The sequence below is a fragment of the Trachurus trachurus genome, assembly GCF_905171665.1.
Source record: "Trachurus trachurus genome assembly, chromosome: 24".
Classification (NCBI taxonomy): domain Eukaryota; kingdom Metazoa; phylum Chordata; class Actinopteri; order Carangiformes; family Carangidae; genus Trachurus; species Trachurus trachurus.
Genome location: NC_139910.1, coordinates 188,606 through 207,439, shown reverse-complemented (window position 1 = coordinate 207,439; position 18,834 = coordinate 188,606). Strand labels below are relative to the sequence as shown.

The following is an 18,834-nucleotide window of genomic DNA, read 5'->3' as shown; positions in this document are numbered from 1 at the left end:
ACCCCTCCACTGCCCTCTACGAACTGGACCTAGGGTAACTAGGTTTAATTAGGGGTAACTATGGTAACCATGGTAACCATGGTAACCAGGGGTAACCATGGTAACTATAGTAACGTATCTCACCGTCAGCTGAGACAAACTGCCCCACAGCAGATGATACCCCTCCACTGCCCTCTACGAACTGGACCTAGGGTAACTAGGGTAACTAGGTTTAATTAGGGGTAACTATGGTAACTATGGTGGTAACTATGGTAACCATGGTAACTATAGTAACGTGTCTCACCGTCAGCAGAAACAAACTGCCCCACAGCAGAAGATACCCCTCCACTGCCCTCTACGAACTGGACCTAGGGTAACTAGGTTTAATTAGGGGTAACTATGGTAACCATGGTAACCATGGTAACCAGGGGTAACCATGGTAACTATAGTAACGTATCTCACCGTCAGCTGAGACAAACTGCCCCACAGCAGATGATACCCCTCCACTGCCCTCTACGAACTGGACCTAGGGTAACTAGGGTAACTAGGTTTAATTAGGGGTAACTATGGTAACTATGGTGGTAACTATGGTAACCATGGTAACTATAGTAACGTGTCTCACCGTCAGCAGAAACAAACTGCCCCACAGCAGAAGATACCCCTCCACTGCCCTCTACGAACTGGACCTAGGGTAACTAGGTTTAATTAGGGGTAACTATGGTAACCATGGTAACCATGGTAACCAGGGGTAACCATGGTAACTATAGTAACGTATCTCACCGTCAGCTGAGACAAACTGCCCCACAGCAGATGATACCCCTCCACTGCCCTCTACGAACTGGACCTAGGGTAACTAGGGTAACTAGGTTTAATTAGGGGTAACTATGGTAACTATGGTGGTAACTATGGTAACCATGGTAACTATAGTAACGTGTCTCACCGTCAGCAGAAACAAACTGCCCCACAGCAGAAGATACCCCTCCACTGCCCTCTACGAACTGGACCTAGGGTAACTAGGTTTAATTAGGGGTAACTATGGTAACCATGGTAACCATGGTAACCAGGGGTAACCATGGTAACCATAGTAACGTGTCTCACCGTCAGCAGAGACAAACTGCCCCACAGCAGATGATACCCCTCCACTGCCCTCTACGAACTGGACCTAGGGTAACTAGGGTAACTAGGTTTAATTAGGGGTAACTATGGTAACTATGGTGGTAACTATGGTAACCATGGTAACTATAGTAACGTGTCTCACCGTCAGCAGAAACAAACTGCCCCACAGCAGAAGATACCCCTCCACTGCCCTCTACGAACTGGACCTAGGGTAACTAGGTTTAATTAGGGGTAACTATGGTAACCATGGTAACCATGGTAACCAGGGGTAACCATGGTAACTATAGTAACGTATCTCACCGTCAGCTGAGACAAACTGCCCCACAGCAGATGATACCCCTCCACTGCCCTCTACGAACTGGACCTAGGGTAACTAGGGTAACTAGGTTTAATTAGGGGTAACTATGGTAACTATGGTGGTAACTATGGTAACCATGGTAACTATAGTAACGTGTCTCACCGTCAGCAGAAACAAACTGCCCCACAGCAGAAGATACCCCTCCACTGCCCTCTACGAACTGGACCTAGGGTAACTAGGTTTAATTAGGGGTAACTATGGTAACCATGGTAACCATGGTAACCAGGGGTAACCATGGTAACTATAGTAACGTATCTCACCGTCAGCTGAGACAAACTGCCCCACAGCAGATGATACCCCTCCACTGCCCTCTACGAACTGGACCTAGGGTAACTAGGGTAACTAGGTTTAATTAGGGGTAACTATGGTAACTATGGTGGTAACTATGGTAACCATGGTAACTATAGTAACGTGTCTCACCGTCAGCAGAAACAAACTGCCCCACAGCAGAAGATACCCCTCCACTGCCCTCTACGAACTGGACCTAGGGTAACTAGGTTTAATTAGGGGTAACTATGGTAACCATGGTAACCATGGTAACCAGGGGTAACCATGGTAACCATAGTAACGTATCTCACCGTCAGCTGAGACAAACTGCCCCACAGCAGATGATACCCCTCCACTGCCCTCTACGAACTGGACCTAGGGTAACTAGGGTAACTAGGTTTAATTAGGGGTAACTATGGTAACTATGGTGGTAACTATGGTAACCATGGTAACTATAGTAACGTGTCTCACCGTCAGCAGAAACAAACTGCCCCACAGCAGAAGATACCCCTCCACTGCCCTCTACGAACTGGACCTAGGGTAACTAGGTTTAATTAGGGGTAACTATGGTAACCATGGTAACCATGGTAACCAGGGGTAACCATGGTAACTATAGTAACGTATCTCACCGTCAGCAGAAACAAACTGCCCCACAGCAGAAGATACCCCTCCACTGCCCTCTACGAACTGGACCTAGGGTAACTAGGTTTAATTAGGGGTAACTATGGTAACCATGGTAACCATGGTAACCAGGGGTAACCATGGTAACTATAGTAACGTATCTCACCGTCAGCTGAGACAAACTGCCCCACAGCAGATGATACCCCTCCACTGCCCTCTACGAACTGGACCTAGGGTAACTAGGGTAACTAGGTTTAATTAGGGGTAACTATGGTAACTATGGTGGTAACTATGGTAACCATGGTAACTATAGTAACGTGTCTCACCGTCAGCAGAAACAAACTGCCCCACAGCAGAAGATACCCCTCCACTGCCCTCTACGAACTGGACCTAGGGTAACTAGGTTTAATTAGGGGTAACTATGGTAACCATGGTAACCATGGTAACCAGGGGTAACCATGGTAACCATAGTAACGTATCTCACCGTCAGCTGAGACAAACTGCCCCACAGCAGATGATACCCCTCCACTGCCCTCTACGAACTGGACCTAGGGTAACTAGGGTAACTAGGTTTAATTAGGGGTAACTATGGTAACTATGGTGGTAACTATGGTAACCATGGTAACTATAGTAACGTGTCTCACCGTCAGCAGAAACAAACTGCCCCACAGCAGAAGATACCCCTCCACTGCCCTCTACGAACTGGACCTAGGGTAACTAGGGTAACTAGGTTTAATTAGGGGTAACTATGGTAACTATGGTGGTAACTATGGTAACCATGGTAACTATAGTAACGTGTCTCACCGTCAGCAGAAACAAACTGCCCCACAGCAGAAGATACCCCTCCACTGCCCTCTACGAACTGGACCTAGGGTAACTAGGTTTAATTAGGGGTAACTATGGTAACCATGGTAACCATGGTAACCAGGGGTAACCATGGTAACTATAGTAACGTATCTCACCGTCAGCTGAGACAAACTGCCCCACAGCAGATGATACCCCTCCACTGCCCTCTACGAACTGGACCTAGGGTAACTAGGGTAACTAGGTTTAATTAGGGGTAACTATGGTAACTATGGTGGTAACTATGGTAACCATGGTAACTATAGTAACGTGTCTCACCGTCAGCAGAAACAAACTGCCCCACAGCAGAAGATACCCCTCCACTGCCCTCTACGAACTGGACCTAGGGTAACTAGGTTTAATTAGGGGTAACTATGGTAACCATGGTAACCATGGTAACCAGGGGTAACCATGGTAACCATAGTAACGTGTCTCACCGTCAGCAGAGACAAACTGCCCCACAGCAGATGATACCCCTCCACTGCCCTCTACGAACTGGACCTAGGGTAACTAGGGTAACTAGGTTTAATTAGGGGTAACTATGGTAACTATGGTGGTAACTATGGTAACCATGGTAACTATAGTAACGTGTCTCACCGTCAGCAGAAACAAACTGCCCCACAGCAGAAGATACCCCTCCACTGCCCTCTACGAACTGGACCTAGGGTAACTAGGTTTAATTAGGGGTAACTATGGTAACCATGGTAACCATGGTAACCAGGGGTAACCATGGTAACTATAGTAACGTATCTCACCGTCAGCTGAGACAAACTGCCCCACAGCAGATGATACCCCTCCACTGCCCTCTACGAACTGGACCTAGGGTAACTAGGGTAACTAGGTTTAATTAGGGGTAACTATGGTAACTATGGTGGTAACTATGGTAACCATGGTAACTATAGTAACGTGTCTCACCGTCAGCAGAAACAAACTGCCCCACAGCAGAAGATACCCCTCCACTGCCCTCTACGAACTGGACCTAGGGTAACTAGGTTTAATTAGGGGTAACTATGGTAACCATGGTAACCATGGTAACCAGGGGTAACCATGGTAACTATAGTAACGTATCTCACCGTCAGCTGAGACAAACTGCCCCACAGCAGATGATACCCCTCCACTGCCCTCTACGAACTGGACCTAGGGTAACTAGGGTAACTAGGTTTAATTAGGGGTAACTATGGTAACTATGGTGGTAACTATGGTAACTATGGTAACTATAGTAACGTATCTCACCGTCAGCAGACACAAACTGCCCCACAGCAGATGATACCCCTCCACTGCCCTCTACGAACTGGACCTAGGGTAACTAGGTTTAATTAGGGGTAACTATGGTAACCATGGTAACCATGGTAACCAGGGGTAACCATGGTAACCATAGTAACGTATCTCACCGTCAGCAGAAACAAACTGCCCCACAGCAGAAGATACCCCTCCACTGCCCTCTACGAACTGGACCTAGGGTAACTAGGTTTAATTAGGGGTAACTATGGTAACTATGGTAACCAGGGTAACTATGGTAACTATGGTAACTATGGTGGTAACCAGGGTAACCATGGTAACTATAGTAACGTGTCTCACCGTCAGCTGAGACAAACTGCCCCACAGCAGATGATACCCCTCCACTGCCCTCTACGAACTGGACCTCTGAGACGATGATGTTGTCCTCCAGCACCGAGCCACAGCCGGTGCAGACGGCGCTGCCCCGGGCCTGGTCCACGTCGATGTCCCCCCCCCCACACGTCCTGCAGCGCCGCACCAGGCTCATGGTGCCGGGGCAGTTAGTCCTGCAGAGAGGGGGGGGGGGAGAACCATCACACATCTTCTATTTATACACAACGATGACAGTTTATAATGTTTCCATGTGGAGCAGGATGAGAAAACTTTGTCCTGCTCCTTTAACCATCAACAGTCTAATAAACACCAGTACACTGGAGAAAACTTTGTCCTGCTCCTTTAACCATCAACAGTCTAATAAACACCAGTACACTGGAGAAAACTTTGTCCTGCTCCTTTAACCATCAACAGTCTAATAAACACCAGTACACTGGAGAAAACTTTGTCCTGCTCCTTTAACCATCAACAGTCTAATAAACACCAGCACCAAACTAACACATGACTCATAACTAACCTGTACACACTCAGATGTTGAGCTATTTGCACCATGATGATGCTGCCTGTCTGTTCTGTCTATGTGATGTCTACATCCCATAATGTGTAGTACAGGATGTGCTGATGTGGCCTGTTGTGTGTGATTACTGGGATGTTTCTATGTGCTGTCTCTGCATGACTGTACTGATGCTACCTGTTCTATCCCTAGTGGTTCTTTTTAATCATTGTGTTGTAATATATTGTTGTTGTTGTTGTTGTTGTTGTTGTTGTTGTTGCCCAGTGTCATGTGGTCGGGGACTTCAGCAGGACATTAACCTGCTGGCTAAAGCTAAAGCCCTTTCTACTGTCATTTGATGCAGTTGATTAACTGGGACTGTCCACGCACAATAAAACAATAAAGTAAAGTAAAGTAAAAGTAAAGTTGTTGTTGTTGTGATGAACAGCTGGAGGTGCGTTGGGTCACGCAGCCTGTTGAGCCGCGGCGGGCGGAGACAAGAGAGAGTTCCTTTATAACCAGTTAACTGTCCTGTAATCACCACCATGTATCCTATTACCTTCTAACAGATGTATCCTATTACTTTATAACCAGTTAACTGTCCTGTAATAACCACCATGTATCCTATTACCCTCTAACAGATGTATCCTATTACTTTATAACCAGTTACCTGTCCTGTAATAACCACCATGTATCCTATTACCCTCTAACAGATGTATCCTATTACTTTATAACCAGTTAACTGTCCTGTAATAACCACCATGTATCCTATTACCTTCTAACAGATGTATCCTATTACTTTATAACCAGTTAACTGTCCTGTAATAACCACGGTGTATCCTATTACCCTCTAACAGATGTATCCTATTACTTTATAACAGATGCATCATGCTGCTAACTAACTGTTCAAACAGCTGAATCTTTATTAGCAGCTCGCACTCACCGACAGTAGAAACAATAGAAACCCTCCTCCTCCGCGCGCGGCGGCGGTTAGAGACGCTGTGACGTCAGCCTCCCTCGGTCCAGGTAACGTTACGTTACCATGTAACGGAGCCAGAGACCAGGAACCAATCAGCTGATCGATCACTGATCAGGTTCTGATGAAACATCCATGTTGTTGTTGCTGCTCCGAGTTCAGTTCAGTTGGTTTGTTTTCTTCCTGCTGCTGCTGCGGCGCGGCGTGGTGACGTCAGGGCGGCGTGGTGACGTCAGGGCGATGGCGTGGTGACGTCACGGGGGGCGGGGCTCGGACTGCGGAAGTGGAGAGGGGGATAAACAAAAAAAACAAAACAAAAGACGGTTTATCTTTGTTATAAATGACTCAACTCAACTCAACTCAACAGAACTTTATTCTCCCGCTAGGAGCTTCGTTAGGAAGGACAAGGATCACAAGTGCAGGTGCAGAACAACGATCTACACACACACACACCACAATAATAACACACATCTACAACCACACATAGTACAAGTACTCGCAGCAAAGGTTAAAAACAAAGGACACACACAAGGATAAAACTGAGTTAAAACAGGTTGATTAAAAGGACAAAGTCCTGGTGAGTTCAGTGTTTAGAAGTCAGGTTGAGGTGGAGATGAAACTGGATGAAGCTCTGTGTCCGGAGTGACCGTTAATATAACACATCCATGGGAGTGACCGTTAATATAACACATCCATGGGAGTGACCGTTAATGTAACACATCCATGGGAGTGACCGTTAATGTAACACATCCATGGGAGTGACCGTTAATATAACACATCCATGGGAGTGACCGTTAATATAACACATCCATGGGAGTGACCGTTAATATAACACATCCATGGGAGTGACCGTTAATATAACACATCCATGGGAGTGACCTGTATCTGCTGGTGGTTATAGGCTGTAGCTGCTGTGTAGTGTTGTGTCTGTGGCAATGAGCTCTTTAATGAGTCAAACCTGTTAAAACCTGTTAAAACCTGTTAGAACTGCCACAGCGACGTGAGTCCGAGCAGCGGAGGTTTTACTCTGAGCTGCGGCTGCTCTAACGGACACAAATATATCTATTATCTGCTGTTTAAACGGCTTAAATATCTATTATCTACTGTTTAACATCTATTATCTGCTGTTTAAATAGCGGAGGTTTTACTCTGAGCTCCGGCTCCTCTAACGGACACATATCTGCTGTTTAAACGGTTTAAATATCTATTATCTACTGTTTAACATCTATTATCTACTGTTTAAATAGCGGAGGTTTTACTCTGAGCTCCGGCTGCTCTAACGGACACATATATATCTATTATCTGCTGTTTAAACGGCTTAAATATCTATTATCTGCTGTTTAAACGGCTTAAATCAGATTTATTTATATATTATCTGCTGTTTAAACGGCTCCATCCGGCCACCGCTGATGACGTCGTGTTTGGGCGTCGCTGCTGTGAAGCGGGAGTTTCTATGGAGACGGGACAGAGACGGAGCGGGAACATGAACCTGGACCAGGTGGAGCTGCACGCGACGATCCGGACTGCAGCGAGGAGAGGTCAGTCACCATGGTAACCAGGTAGTTGATCTGGTCAGTCACCATGGTAACCAGGTAGTTGTTTCTGGTCAGTCACCATGGTAACCAGGCTGAGGTTGTTTCTGGTCAGTCACCATGGTAACCAGGTAGTTGTTTCTGGTCAGTCACCATGGTAACCAGGTGTGGTGTTGCTGGTTGTTTGTGGTCAGTGGATCAGTAGCTGTCACCATGGTAACCTCTGCTCTCTCCACTGGCTCCCCATCAAACAGCTTCTACTTCCAGATACCCCCCCCCCTCCAGCACCAGCACCATTAGAGCTGTAACAACCAGAACCAGAAAGACACCAGGACAAAAACAACAACAACACAACAACAGAAGCCAGTGCTGGAAGAAGCTTCTGCCACAAACACTGAAACACTTTCTCACTCCTGGTGGATTCTTAGATCAGTGTTTTTAACCTTCTTTGTTCATTAGAAAAACCCTGTGGCCACACACCACTCATAGATATATAGATATATATATATCTATGAGTGGTGTGTATAGATATATATAAATACATACATCTATACACACCACTAACCATGTTATAAAATGAGCCAGTGCAGCCTGATACAGTAGATTTAATACACATTTAGTCTCTTACAGTAGTTAGTTTGTTCTGACTCAGTAAAGGTCGTTGTGCTTCTGCCACTACATTGTATTATCCATAACTCTGCCAGACAGTCACTACTACAGACACACACACACACACACACACACACACACACACACACACACACACATCATCCATCACCTACATTAGAGTCTGTTGTGCTCCCGTGCCGGTGGCTTCGCTGGTTGCTGTGGTTACGCACAGCGGCCGTCACGTCACTGGCCGTTCTCATTAATCCTGCCCTATGATCCTGAGGTTGTTTCTGGTCCGTCACCACGGTAACCAGTGTGTTGTCACCATGGTAACCAGGTGTCTCCTCCCTGCAGCGCGGCTCAGGTCGGTCCAGGAGGTTCTGCTGCTCTCTGGTCTGGAGCTGCAGAGTCGAACCGGTCTGAACCGGAACCATGTGAAGCAGCTGCTGAGGGCTGCTGCTGCTGCTGCTAGGCCTCACCGGCCAATCACAGGTCAGAACACACCACACACCGGCCAATCACAGGTCAGACAGCACCACACACCGGCCAATCACAGGTCAGAACACACCGGCCAATCACAGGTCAGACAGCACCACACACCGGCCAATCACAGGTCACAACACACCGGCCAATCACAGGTCAGACAGCACCACACACCGGCCAATCACAGGTCAGAACACACCGGCCAATCACAGGTCAGAACACACCACACACCGGCCAATCACAGGTCACAACACACCGGCCAATCACAGGTCAGACTGCACCACACACCGACCAATCACAGGTCAGAACACACCGGCCAATCACAGGTCAGAACACACCGGCCAATCACAGGTCAGAACACACCGGCCAATCACAGGTCAGACAGCACCACACACCGGCCAATCACAGGCCAGACAGCACCACACACCGGCCAATCACAGGCCAGACAGCCGGGGACACGCTCTGATTTAGAGATGCACCGATTGCAAAATTCTTGGCCGATACCGATTTCCAGTTTTGAAGGAGGTCTGACCTGCCAAAACCGTTTTTTCCGATACAGATTTTCTATCTAAGAAATAATTCTTTTTTTTGACATTTTTTATATTTATTTTGTGAGAGCATTACAATACAGTAGTTACTTTCAAGGAACATACAATGTTACTTCTGCCACTCACAATTAAATTTGTTTTACGTGTGTACAAAACAATAAACAAAATACACTAAGGTAAATGAATTACATCTAAAAACTTTGAACAAACTGGGAGAGATAGGCCTACATCAAAGAGCAAATAAAGAAATGTCTACCAGGCAGTTTTGAAGTAAAGTATGAGTGATACAGATTTAAGAAATAATTCTAATCATACAACAGACACCATATTTGTTTGGCTTGAGTAGCCTTTTCCAGATTTAATACAAGTAGCTACCCCTCTCCCAGGCAACATTTTGCTTATATAACTGCAATTGTGGTTGGTTAGATTAAATAACACAAATAGGCTACAAACGTACACACATTGGCTTCACGTATTTGTCAATCGCTATATTTTATTTTGAAAATTGTTTTATTTTGAAAATTGACCGGGTTTCTCTCTTGTTTCTTTGTGTGACTTCCTGCCAAGATTGACTGCCATCGCTCGCGGCTTGTTCACAAAACAGACCCGACGCAGAACCGATCGCTGCAGGGCGCGAGCCGGCCGCCGAGGATTTGGACCCTGAAATAAAAATGCCCGCGCTTCTCGGAGCTTCTGCGTCCGGCGTTATAGCGGTATACGGTCCAGACGATCTGGTGCTGGTCGCGCGCCCCCTGGTGGACAAGTTGTGAGCTGCACATTCACCACGCTATGAGATAATAACACAACGTTACCACACAGAGTTGTTTTAGAGGGAAATGCAGAGACTGTTGATGAAAAACTGTCCCTGAAGGCAACGTGCATCAGTGGTTTTACATGAATTTCCCTCTAAAACAACTCTGTGTGGTAACGTTGTGTTATTATCTCATAGCGTGGTGAATGTGCAGCTCACAACTTGTCCACCAGAGCGTTGTGGAGTTGTTAAAAAACATCCTGGAGGAAACACTGATCCTCCACGGCTACTTCTGACTTACAGCATCACAAAGAGCGTGTGTTGGGTCGTCCTGACACAGTGAAATCAGCCACATGTTTTCTTCTTCCTGAGTCTTCTGTTAGTTTGTAGCTTGGCTGCTGTTTTGCTCTGGGCGCGTTGAGCTGCTACGCATCGTGCATACGGGTCAGTTTGATCGGCTGAAAACCGGAAATTATGACAGTGACCAGCTGGTCACCGATTGGGGCCGATTGGATATAAAACCGGCTTTTTTAATCGGCGGCCAGTTGATCGGTGCATCTCTAATCTGATTGGATGAAGGATACTGAGTGAGTCGGTCAGTTAGTTCCAGATAACTGAAACAGCAACTTTATGGATTACAGTTACTGAATAAAGTAGTGCTGTTTATAACGTTAACACTGTATCTCTCTCTGTCTCTCTCTGTCCTTCTGTCTCTCTGTCTCACTGTCTCTCTGTCTCTGCAGCGTGCAGCCTCCTCTCCGCCCCCCCCCGCCTCAGCCTGGGCTGCCCGGTGCTGGACCGGCTGCTGAGGGGGGGTCTGCCTCTAGGGGGCATCACTGAGCTGTCTGGAGAGAGCGGAGCGGGGAAGACTCAGCTCAGTCTGCAGCTCTGTCTGTCGGTGCAGTACCCTGCAGCCTGGGGGGGGCTGGACGCTGGTAGGTGAGGGGGGGTTAGGGTTGTTTTTACTTCTTTCCAGCAGATTTTCACTTGAAATAAGTAGAAAAATCTGATAGTGGAGCAAGTTTTTCTTTCTTATTACAAACACAAAAAACTTACTTTCACTGGCAGATTTTTCTACTTATTTCAAGTGAAAATTAGTTTGAAACAAGTGAAAATGATCTAAAAACAAGTTCATTTTTAGGTGATGAGTCTTATTTTAAGTGGAAAGAGATTAGTTTTGACTAGAAATGAGACATTTTGACAAGAAATAAGACAAATATTCTTGGAAAGATTTAGAGTTTTTGCAGTGCAGGGCTAAAACAATAACACCTTGAGGGAACTTCTTTTGGAATGCTATTTTTTTATGGACATTAATTGGCACAAGGTTTGTTCCTTTTACATTTTGTGTCACAAATAAAATGAGAGAATTACATTTAAAAATACTACATAACATAAACCCATCTAAGATGTATGTTTCAAGATTCCTTGACATCGATGACAAATGTACCTTTTGTAAAATTGAACTGGGTCGGGTCATAAAACACATCTCTGGTGTAAATAGTTGTTTTTAGCCTAGAACTCTATCTGCACCGTAGCAGCAGCAAATCTATTAGCTCCGTCGGTGCGGAGCTAATAGACATATACATATATAAACTACATGAATGACATGTCAGTAGAGTCTAAACCCAGTAGAGCTCTGAGATCTACTGACTCAGGTCAGATAGTGGAGCTCAGAGTTCAGACCAGACATGGTGAAGCAGCATTTAGCTGTGATGCTGCACACAAGTGGAACAAACTACCAGCAGAACTGAGATCAGCCCCAACTGTTAACACTTTTAAATCCAGGTTAAAAACATTTCTCTTTTCACGTACTTATAGCTGAGAACTTAAAACTTTATCTATTTTATTTTATTTGCTCTTGCTTTTAGCTCAGTTTTTAGTGTTTTGTTTGTTTTTATTCTGTCTTATGCTTCTTTTATTTAATGTTTAGTCTTTATGTAAAGCACATTGAGTTGCCTTGATATGAAATGCGCTGTATAAATAAAGATGCCTTGCCTTCCTCTGTCCCCTGTCCTCTCTCCTCTGTCCTCTGTCCTCTGTCCTCTCTCCTCTGTCCTCTGTCCTCTGTCCTCTGTCCTCTGTCCTCTGTCCTCTGTCCTCTCTCCTCTGTCCCCTGTCCTCTCTCCTCTGTCCCCTGTCCTCTCTCCTCTGTCCTCTCTCCTCTGTCCCCTGTCCTCTCTCCTCTGTCCTCTCTCCTCTGTCCTCTCTCCTCTGTCCTCTCTCCTCTGTCCTCTCTCCTCTGTCCTCTCTCCTCTGTCCCCTGTCCTCTCTCCTCTGTCCCCTGTCCTCTCTCCTCTGTCCTCTCTCCTCTGTCCCCTGTCCTCTCTCCTCTGTCCTCTCTCCTCTGTCCTCTCTCCTCTGTCCTCTCTCCTCTGTCCTCTCTCCTCTGTCCTCTGTCCTCTCTCCTCTGTCCTCTCTCCTCTGTCCTCTCTCCTCTGTCCTCTCTCCTCTGTCCTCTCTCCTCTGTCCTCTCTCCTCTGTCCTCTCTCCTCTGTCCTCTGTCCTCTCTCCTCTGTCCTCTCTCCTCTGTCCTCTCCAGGCGCCGTCTTCATCAGCACCGAGGACTCGTTTCCGTGCCGACGGCTGCAGCAGCTGATCCAGGAACAGTCCTGTCTGCGCTCAGACGTCCCCTCGTCCCTCATCAACGCTCTGCGCTTCAGTGACGGAGTCTACGTGGAGCACGCCGCCGACCTGGTGACGTCTTCACCTGTCTTCACCTGTCCTCTGTCTCACCTGTCTTCACCTGTCTTCACCTGTCTTCACCTGTCCTCTGTCCTCTCTCCTCTCATTCTCATCTTGCTCTGCAGTGCGATACAGTAACAACAACAGCATCAACAACATTCCTGTCTACAGCGGTTAGAAGTAGAGGACAGAGTCGATGCTGCATTACTTCTCTCACTATGTAAAACATTATAGTTTAAACACCTTTATATCAATACACTCAGTTAAAACACATCATGATTCATATCATTCATCCATCTGCCACCAGACGGCAACACAACGCTTCCTAAACCAAACACACAACAGAATACAGATCAATGAAAACATGGAACTGCTCCTTTACCACAGCCAGAAACTAAACTCACACACAAACTAATTAACTAACTAAATTATGTAGCGTAATAGGGTCTCTTGTTGTCATTTTCACTTGTCTTACCCTCTTATTTTATTATTTTTATTTTATTTTATGTTATTTTCTAACTGCTGTACATCAGAGTTATTATATCTTACACGTGTTCTTTGATGTAGATGATGTAGATGATAATCTGATGGTACAGATTTAATGTCAGATTTAATCTTTATGTTGTGTTTGCAGATTCATGTTTAAATGTGAACTGGTTTGAACTGGAGGAAGACGAGCAGCTTCTTGTTTTTCTTTCTTTCTTTTTTCTTTCTTTTTGTAGTTTTCTTGAGATTTTGGGGATTAATCTGTTCTATGTATCTTAGTGATTATGTCTGTGTTGGTATATTTGTGTTAAATGTTTGTATGTTGTTATATATTTCAGTCTGATGTAAAGATTTATATTTATATTTATATATATATAATTAATCTCCTGTATGAGATGTTTGTCATGAACCTGTCCTCTCTGTCGTCAGGAGTCTCTGCAGCGGTGTCTGTCGCGCCGTGTCCCCGTCCTCCTGGCGCGCGGCCTCGTGCGTCTCGTGGTCGTGGACTCGCTGGCGGCGCTGTTCCGCTCTGAGTTCGAGGCCTCTGATTGGCTGCTGAGGAACAAGCAGCTGCTCAGCGTCTCGGCGGCGCTGAGGCAGCTGAGCCTCCAGTTCAACGCGCCGGTGCTGTGTGTCAACCAGGTAACTGTCACCTGTCACCTGTCACCTCTCACCTGTCCCCTCTCACCTGTCACCTCTCACCTCTCACCTCTCACCTCTCACCTGTCACCTCTCACCTGTCACCTCTCACCTGTCACCTCTCACCTGTCACCTCTCACCTGTCACCTCTCACCTGTCACCTCTCACCTCTCACCTCTCACCTCTCACCTGTCACCTCTCACCTGTCACCTCTCACCTGTCACCTCTCACCTGTCACCTCTCACCTGTCACCTCTCACCTGTCACCTCTCACCTGTCACCTCTCACCTCTCACCTCTCACCTCTCACCTGTCACCTCTCACCTGTCACCTCTCACCTGTCACCTCTCACCTGTCACCTCTCACCTGTCACCTCTCACCTGTCACCTCTCACCTGTCCCCTCTCACCTGTCACCTCTCACCTGTCACCTCTCACCTCTCACCTGTCACCTCTCACCTGTCACCTCTCACCTGTCACCTCTCACCTGTCACCTCTCACCTGTCACCTGTCCCCTCTCACCTCTCACCTGTCACCTGTCCCCTCTCACCTCTCACCTCTCACCTGTCCCCTCTCACCTGTCCCCTCTCACCTGTCCCCTCTCACCTCTCACCTCTCACCTGTCCCCTCTCACCTGTCCCCTCTCACCTCTCACCTGTCCCCTCTCACCTGTCCCCTCTCACCTCTCACCTGTCACCTGTCCCCTCTCACCTGTCCCCTCTCACCTGTCACCTCTCACCTCTCACCTGTCCCCTCTCACCTGTCCCCTCTCACCTCTCACCTCTCACCTGTCCCCTCTCACCTGTCCCCTCTCACCTGTCCCCTCTCACCTGTCACCTCTCACCTGTCACCTGTCCCCTCTCACCTCTCACCTCTCACCTGTCCCCTCTCACCTGTCCCCTCTCACCTGTCCCCTCTCACCTGTCCCCTCTCACCTGTCACCTCTCACCTGTCACCTGTCCCCTCTCACCTGTCCCCTCTCACCTGTCACCTCTCACCTGTCACCTGTCCCCTCTCACCTCTCAACTGTCACCTGTCCCCTCTCACCTCTCACCTGTCCTCTGTCCTCTGTGTCCTCTGTGTCCTCTGTTAAAGGTATAGTACGTAGGAATTCCCCCCATCCAGCGGTGCGGTTGCATATCGGAGTGTTACACTGATGCTGCATTCACCTGCAGTCGGGCAGACGGCCGTCGCTAACAAACCAGATGTCGTTTTAGTCGCAGAAGTCCAGAGAAAGACGGTAAAACAATACCACATCGCCATGACAACATGTTGTCACGTGTATTGTTTTGCCTCGTGCTGACGGACCACTTGTTTACTTGTTTACATAGAGGCTTGTTTATGCCCGTCTGCTGTCTGCCCAATTTCAGGTGAATGCAGCATGAAAAATATGACTGAGTTGCTTCAGATCTACAACCACAACGCTAGATGGAGGAATTCCTACACAATGTAGCTTTAAAGGTTACTTAGTTATAGTTACTAGTTACTTTCCCCAAGAAGTAACTGAATTACTACGTTATAAAAGTAACTAATTAGCAGGAAAAGTAACTATTGCTTTACTTTTTATGTATTTAAAGGTATAGTACGTAGGAATTCCCCCATCTCGCGGTGCGGTTGCATATCTGAACGTATTCTTGATGTTGCATTCAGGTGAAATGGGGCAGACGTCAGACAGACAACAGACGCTGCATGTAACAGGATAAACAAGTGTCTGACAACATGTTGTCATGGTGATGTGGTATTGTGACAACATGTTGTCATGGTGATGTGGTATTGTGACAACATGTTGTCATGGTGATGTGGTCTGACAACATGTTGTCATGGTGATGTGGTATTGTGACAACATGTTGTCATGGTGATGTGGTATTGTTTTAGTAAAATGACATCCGGTTGGTTTGCCGACGGCCGTCTGCCTGACTGCACCTGAATGCAACACCGGTGCCTCCGTCCTTCCTCACACTACACAGTGGTGACAGTTTTAACAGGCCGTTTCCGTGGTTACCTACGGTCACGATGCAACATGGCCGCCTCGGTTCGGTGCGTCGCCCACTTATGTGTTTGTAACGACTTGTAACAACTCATTCTAAGGAACCAGAAAGCTTTCATTTGTAGCAGCTGTGATTCACCTTCAGTCAAATACGGATTCATGAAAGACAGGTTTGATTTTTGATCAGAAAGAGATAAATAAGCTACAGACTGAGGTAGGACTGGGCGATATAACGATCTCGATACGGGATCGCAATACATTTTTGATCGATTTCGATAATAAGCTATGGCCCTCTTCCTCGATATCACATGACATGACCTGGACATTTTTGGACAAACTGATGAATCCAGGTGTGTCCGACCATTGTTGTGATGACACATCAGAGCCTGTTAAGTTCAAGAAGTAGTGGAGCTCGGCATAAAGCCTGTTGTCAGAGCAGCTAAAGAGCTAAATATTTGTCTACAACCTGTTCAAATAACTAGAAAGACTCGAGCCTTGTGACTGACACATTTTAGAGCTGATGTATGGTAGAAAAAAGACAACAGAAAACAACAACAACAACAACAATGTAAGTCAAATCAAAATGTGGATTATTGAACCGTTCCATCCTTAATGAACATTAAAGTGAACTCATGTCATCTCCAAACTGAACACATTCTCTGGTTTCTTCAGGATTCAGTCAGGATGCTGCTTGAACCGGCAGCGTCAGCAACAAATACATGTTGAGACGATATCGAGAATCGATCAATATGGAAAAACATATCGTGATAAAGTTTTTTGTCACATCGCCCAGCACTATGCACACCATGCCCTACGCTGCCACATCGCCTGAGCCCTATGCACACCATGCCCTACCTGAGCCCTACGCTGGGGCTGATGCTGCGTTCAAGACAACTCGTAAGTCGGAAAAAAACGAGCTCTGAGTTGTAAAAAATGAATCGAACGGCGTCGAACTCTGAAACTACAGGTGTCACATCATCGTATCAGAGCTCTGACTTGACGTCACGACAACATGAAAACATGAAAACATGGCGTCACGCCCTCGTCTGTAACGGTTAGGTTTGACTGAGACTGAGGTTTTACTGCTCATCTGATTGGACGTCAGTGTCTGTGTTACCGTGGTGACGTGTGTTATCTCTGGTTTCAGGTGTCGGACGTCTTCAGAGCGGATCCCACTCTGGGGTAAGAGAGCGCCTCCTTCTCCTCCTGTGGTTGTCATGGTGATGTCATGGTGATGTCATGGTGATGTCATGGTGTCTCGTCCTATCCCAGTCCTCTGTCGTCCGGCGGCGTGGCGCCCGCCCTCGGCCTGGCCTGGGCCAATCAGGTGACGGTGCGGCTGATGATGCGGCGTCTCCAGGCGACGGTTGCCCGCGGCGACCAGAGCAGCGTGCGGCGGCGGCTCGACGTCGTGTTCGCTCCTCACCTGGCGCGAGACGGACGAGAGGCCGCCGTGTGGAGGGAGGGGCTGAGGGGGGAGGAGACATCCCATAATGATCCCTCCTCCGACATCCCATAATGATCTGATCTGAGGGGCTGAGGGGGGAGGAGACATCCCATAATGATCTGATCTGACATCCCATAATGATCTGATGGAGGGGGGAGGGGCTGAGGGGGGAGGGGCCAGGAGACATCCCATAATGATCTGATCTGACATCCCATAATGATCTGATGGAGGGGGGAGGGGCTGAGGGGGGAGGGGCCAGGAGACATCCCATAATGATCTGATCTGACATCCCATAATGATCTGATCTGAGGGGGGAGGAGACAGCAGACATCCCATAATGATCTGATCTGAGGGGGGAGGAGCCCTCCCACATCCCATAATGAGTGTGATGATGTCATGTAAATATTATTGGATGTAAATAAACGTCTCTCCTCCACTCTGACTCTGTGATGACTTCACACAACGACACTATGACGTCATCGACGCTCCGTCTACTTCCTGCTGTGACGTCACAGTGATGATCTGAACATCACCATGGAAACAAGCTTTAAATGACATCACCGCTGCTCAGTTCACACTAGGTCATGTTGTGGAAATGTTTAGCTGTTTACTGTTGGTGAATAATGAAACAGAGACTTCGCCGGCCGACATGATTTCATTTCCTTGTAAAGAAAGGTTCAGTCCTCACCGAGCGGTGATGGTAAAGAAAAGACTAAGACGATGTGGAGACCTAAACATTTCTACCTGAGGAACGGTGCGCCACGATCAATTACCTGTAGAGGAAACCCTGCCATTATTCACCACTTTTTCTAATTCTTCATGTTTAAATAAAAAAAAAACTTCACAAATACATGCTGTTTATTCGCTTTTATTTTGAAAAGCTTCAAATCAACTTCCGCCCCCACAGTGGAGGTCTGCAGCCAGACCCTCTTGGTTATTTCACACACACTTTTTTGTTAATTCCACATGTGTTCATTCATAGTTTTGGTGCCTTCAGTGAGAATAAAGGAAACACGTTGAATGAGAAGGTTAAACTTTTGGCCTGTTACTGTACATACATATCTATATATGAAGAGTTCATTTGCCAAAGCAGATAAACGCCATTTTGAAAAAAAAGAGCTGAGGCTTTGTAATTATTCTTTGCATAGTGTTCTTTTCAATAAAACTTTATTTTTTTGAGATATGTCTGTTTTGTTACATCTCAAAGTCACTCAACTTTGGTTTGACTGATTTCACCTTATGGAAATTAAAAATGAAGATTCTAGAATTTTTTAAAAACGGAGTTATCTGCTTTTGCAAATGAACTCTTCATATATAAACATACTGTAGGCTACATTGTTCGTTACTTTGAAAATGGACAAATGATCGATCTGAGGAGAACTCAGAGAAGGTGCTTTTATTCTGAAGAGC

General features: G+C 46.6%; 2 protein-coding genes across 5 annotated transcripts in view; one reads left to right on the top strand and one right to left on the bottom strand.

The window, feature by feature from the left end:
- Positions 1-6,496, bottom strand: part of LOC311007416 (transcription factor IIIB 90 kDa subunit-like) — a 47,044-nt gene extending 40,548 nt beyond the window's left edge. For 3 of the 4 annotated variants that reach the window (XM_084000598.1, XM_084000597.1, XM_084000596.1), the window contains exons 1-2: positions 6,232-6,496; positions 4,827-4,968 (exon numbers count right to left, since the gene is read on the bottom strand). In XM_084000598.1, the coding sequence (XP_083856724.1) occupies positions 4,827-4,949 (123 nt within the window). In that variant the 5' untranslated portion in view covers positions 4,950-4,968; positions 6,232-6,496. Of the gene's footprint in view, positions 1-4,762; positions 4,969-6,231 lie in introns of all 4 variants that reach the window. The other variant, XM_084000595.1, reaches the window with a different exon arrangement.
- A 1,162-nt stretch (positions 6,497-7,658) lies between these two features.
- Positions 7,659-17,496, top strand: xrcc3 (X-ray repair complementing defective repair in Chinese hamster cells 3; the record flags this gene model as incomplete). The annotated part of the gene is made up of 7 exons (XM_084000127.1): positions 7,659-7,802; positions 8,760-8,897; positions 10,931-11,122; positions 12,727-12,881; positions 13,785-13,997; positions 17,125-17,159; positions 17,250-17,496. Exons 1-7 carry the CDS (start codon positions 7,718-7,720, stop codon positions 17,494-17,496), a joined length of 1,065 nt encoding a protein of 354 aa, XP_083856253.1. The 5' UTR covers positions 7,659-7,717.
- Positions 17,497-18,834: the final 1,338 nt, after the last annotated feature.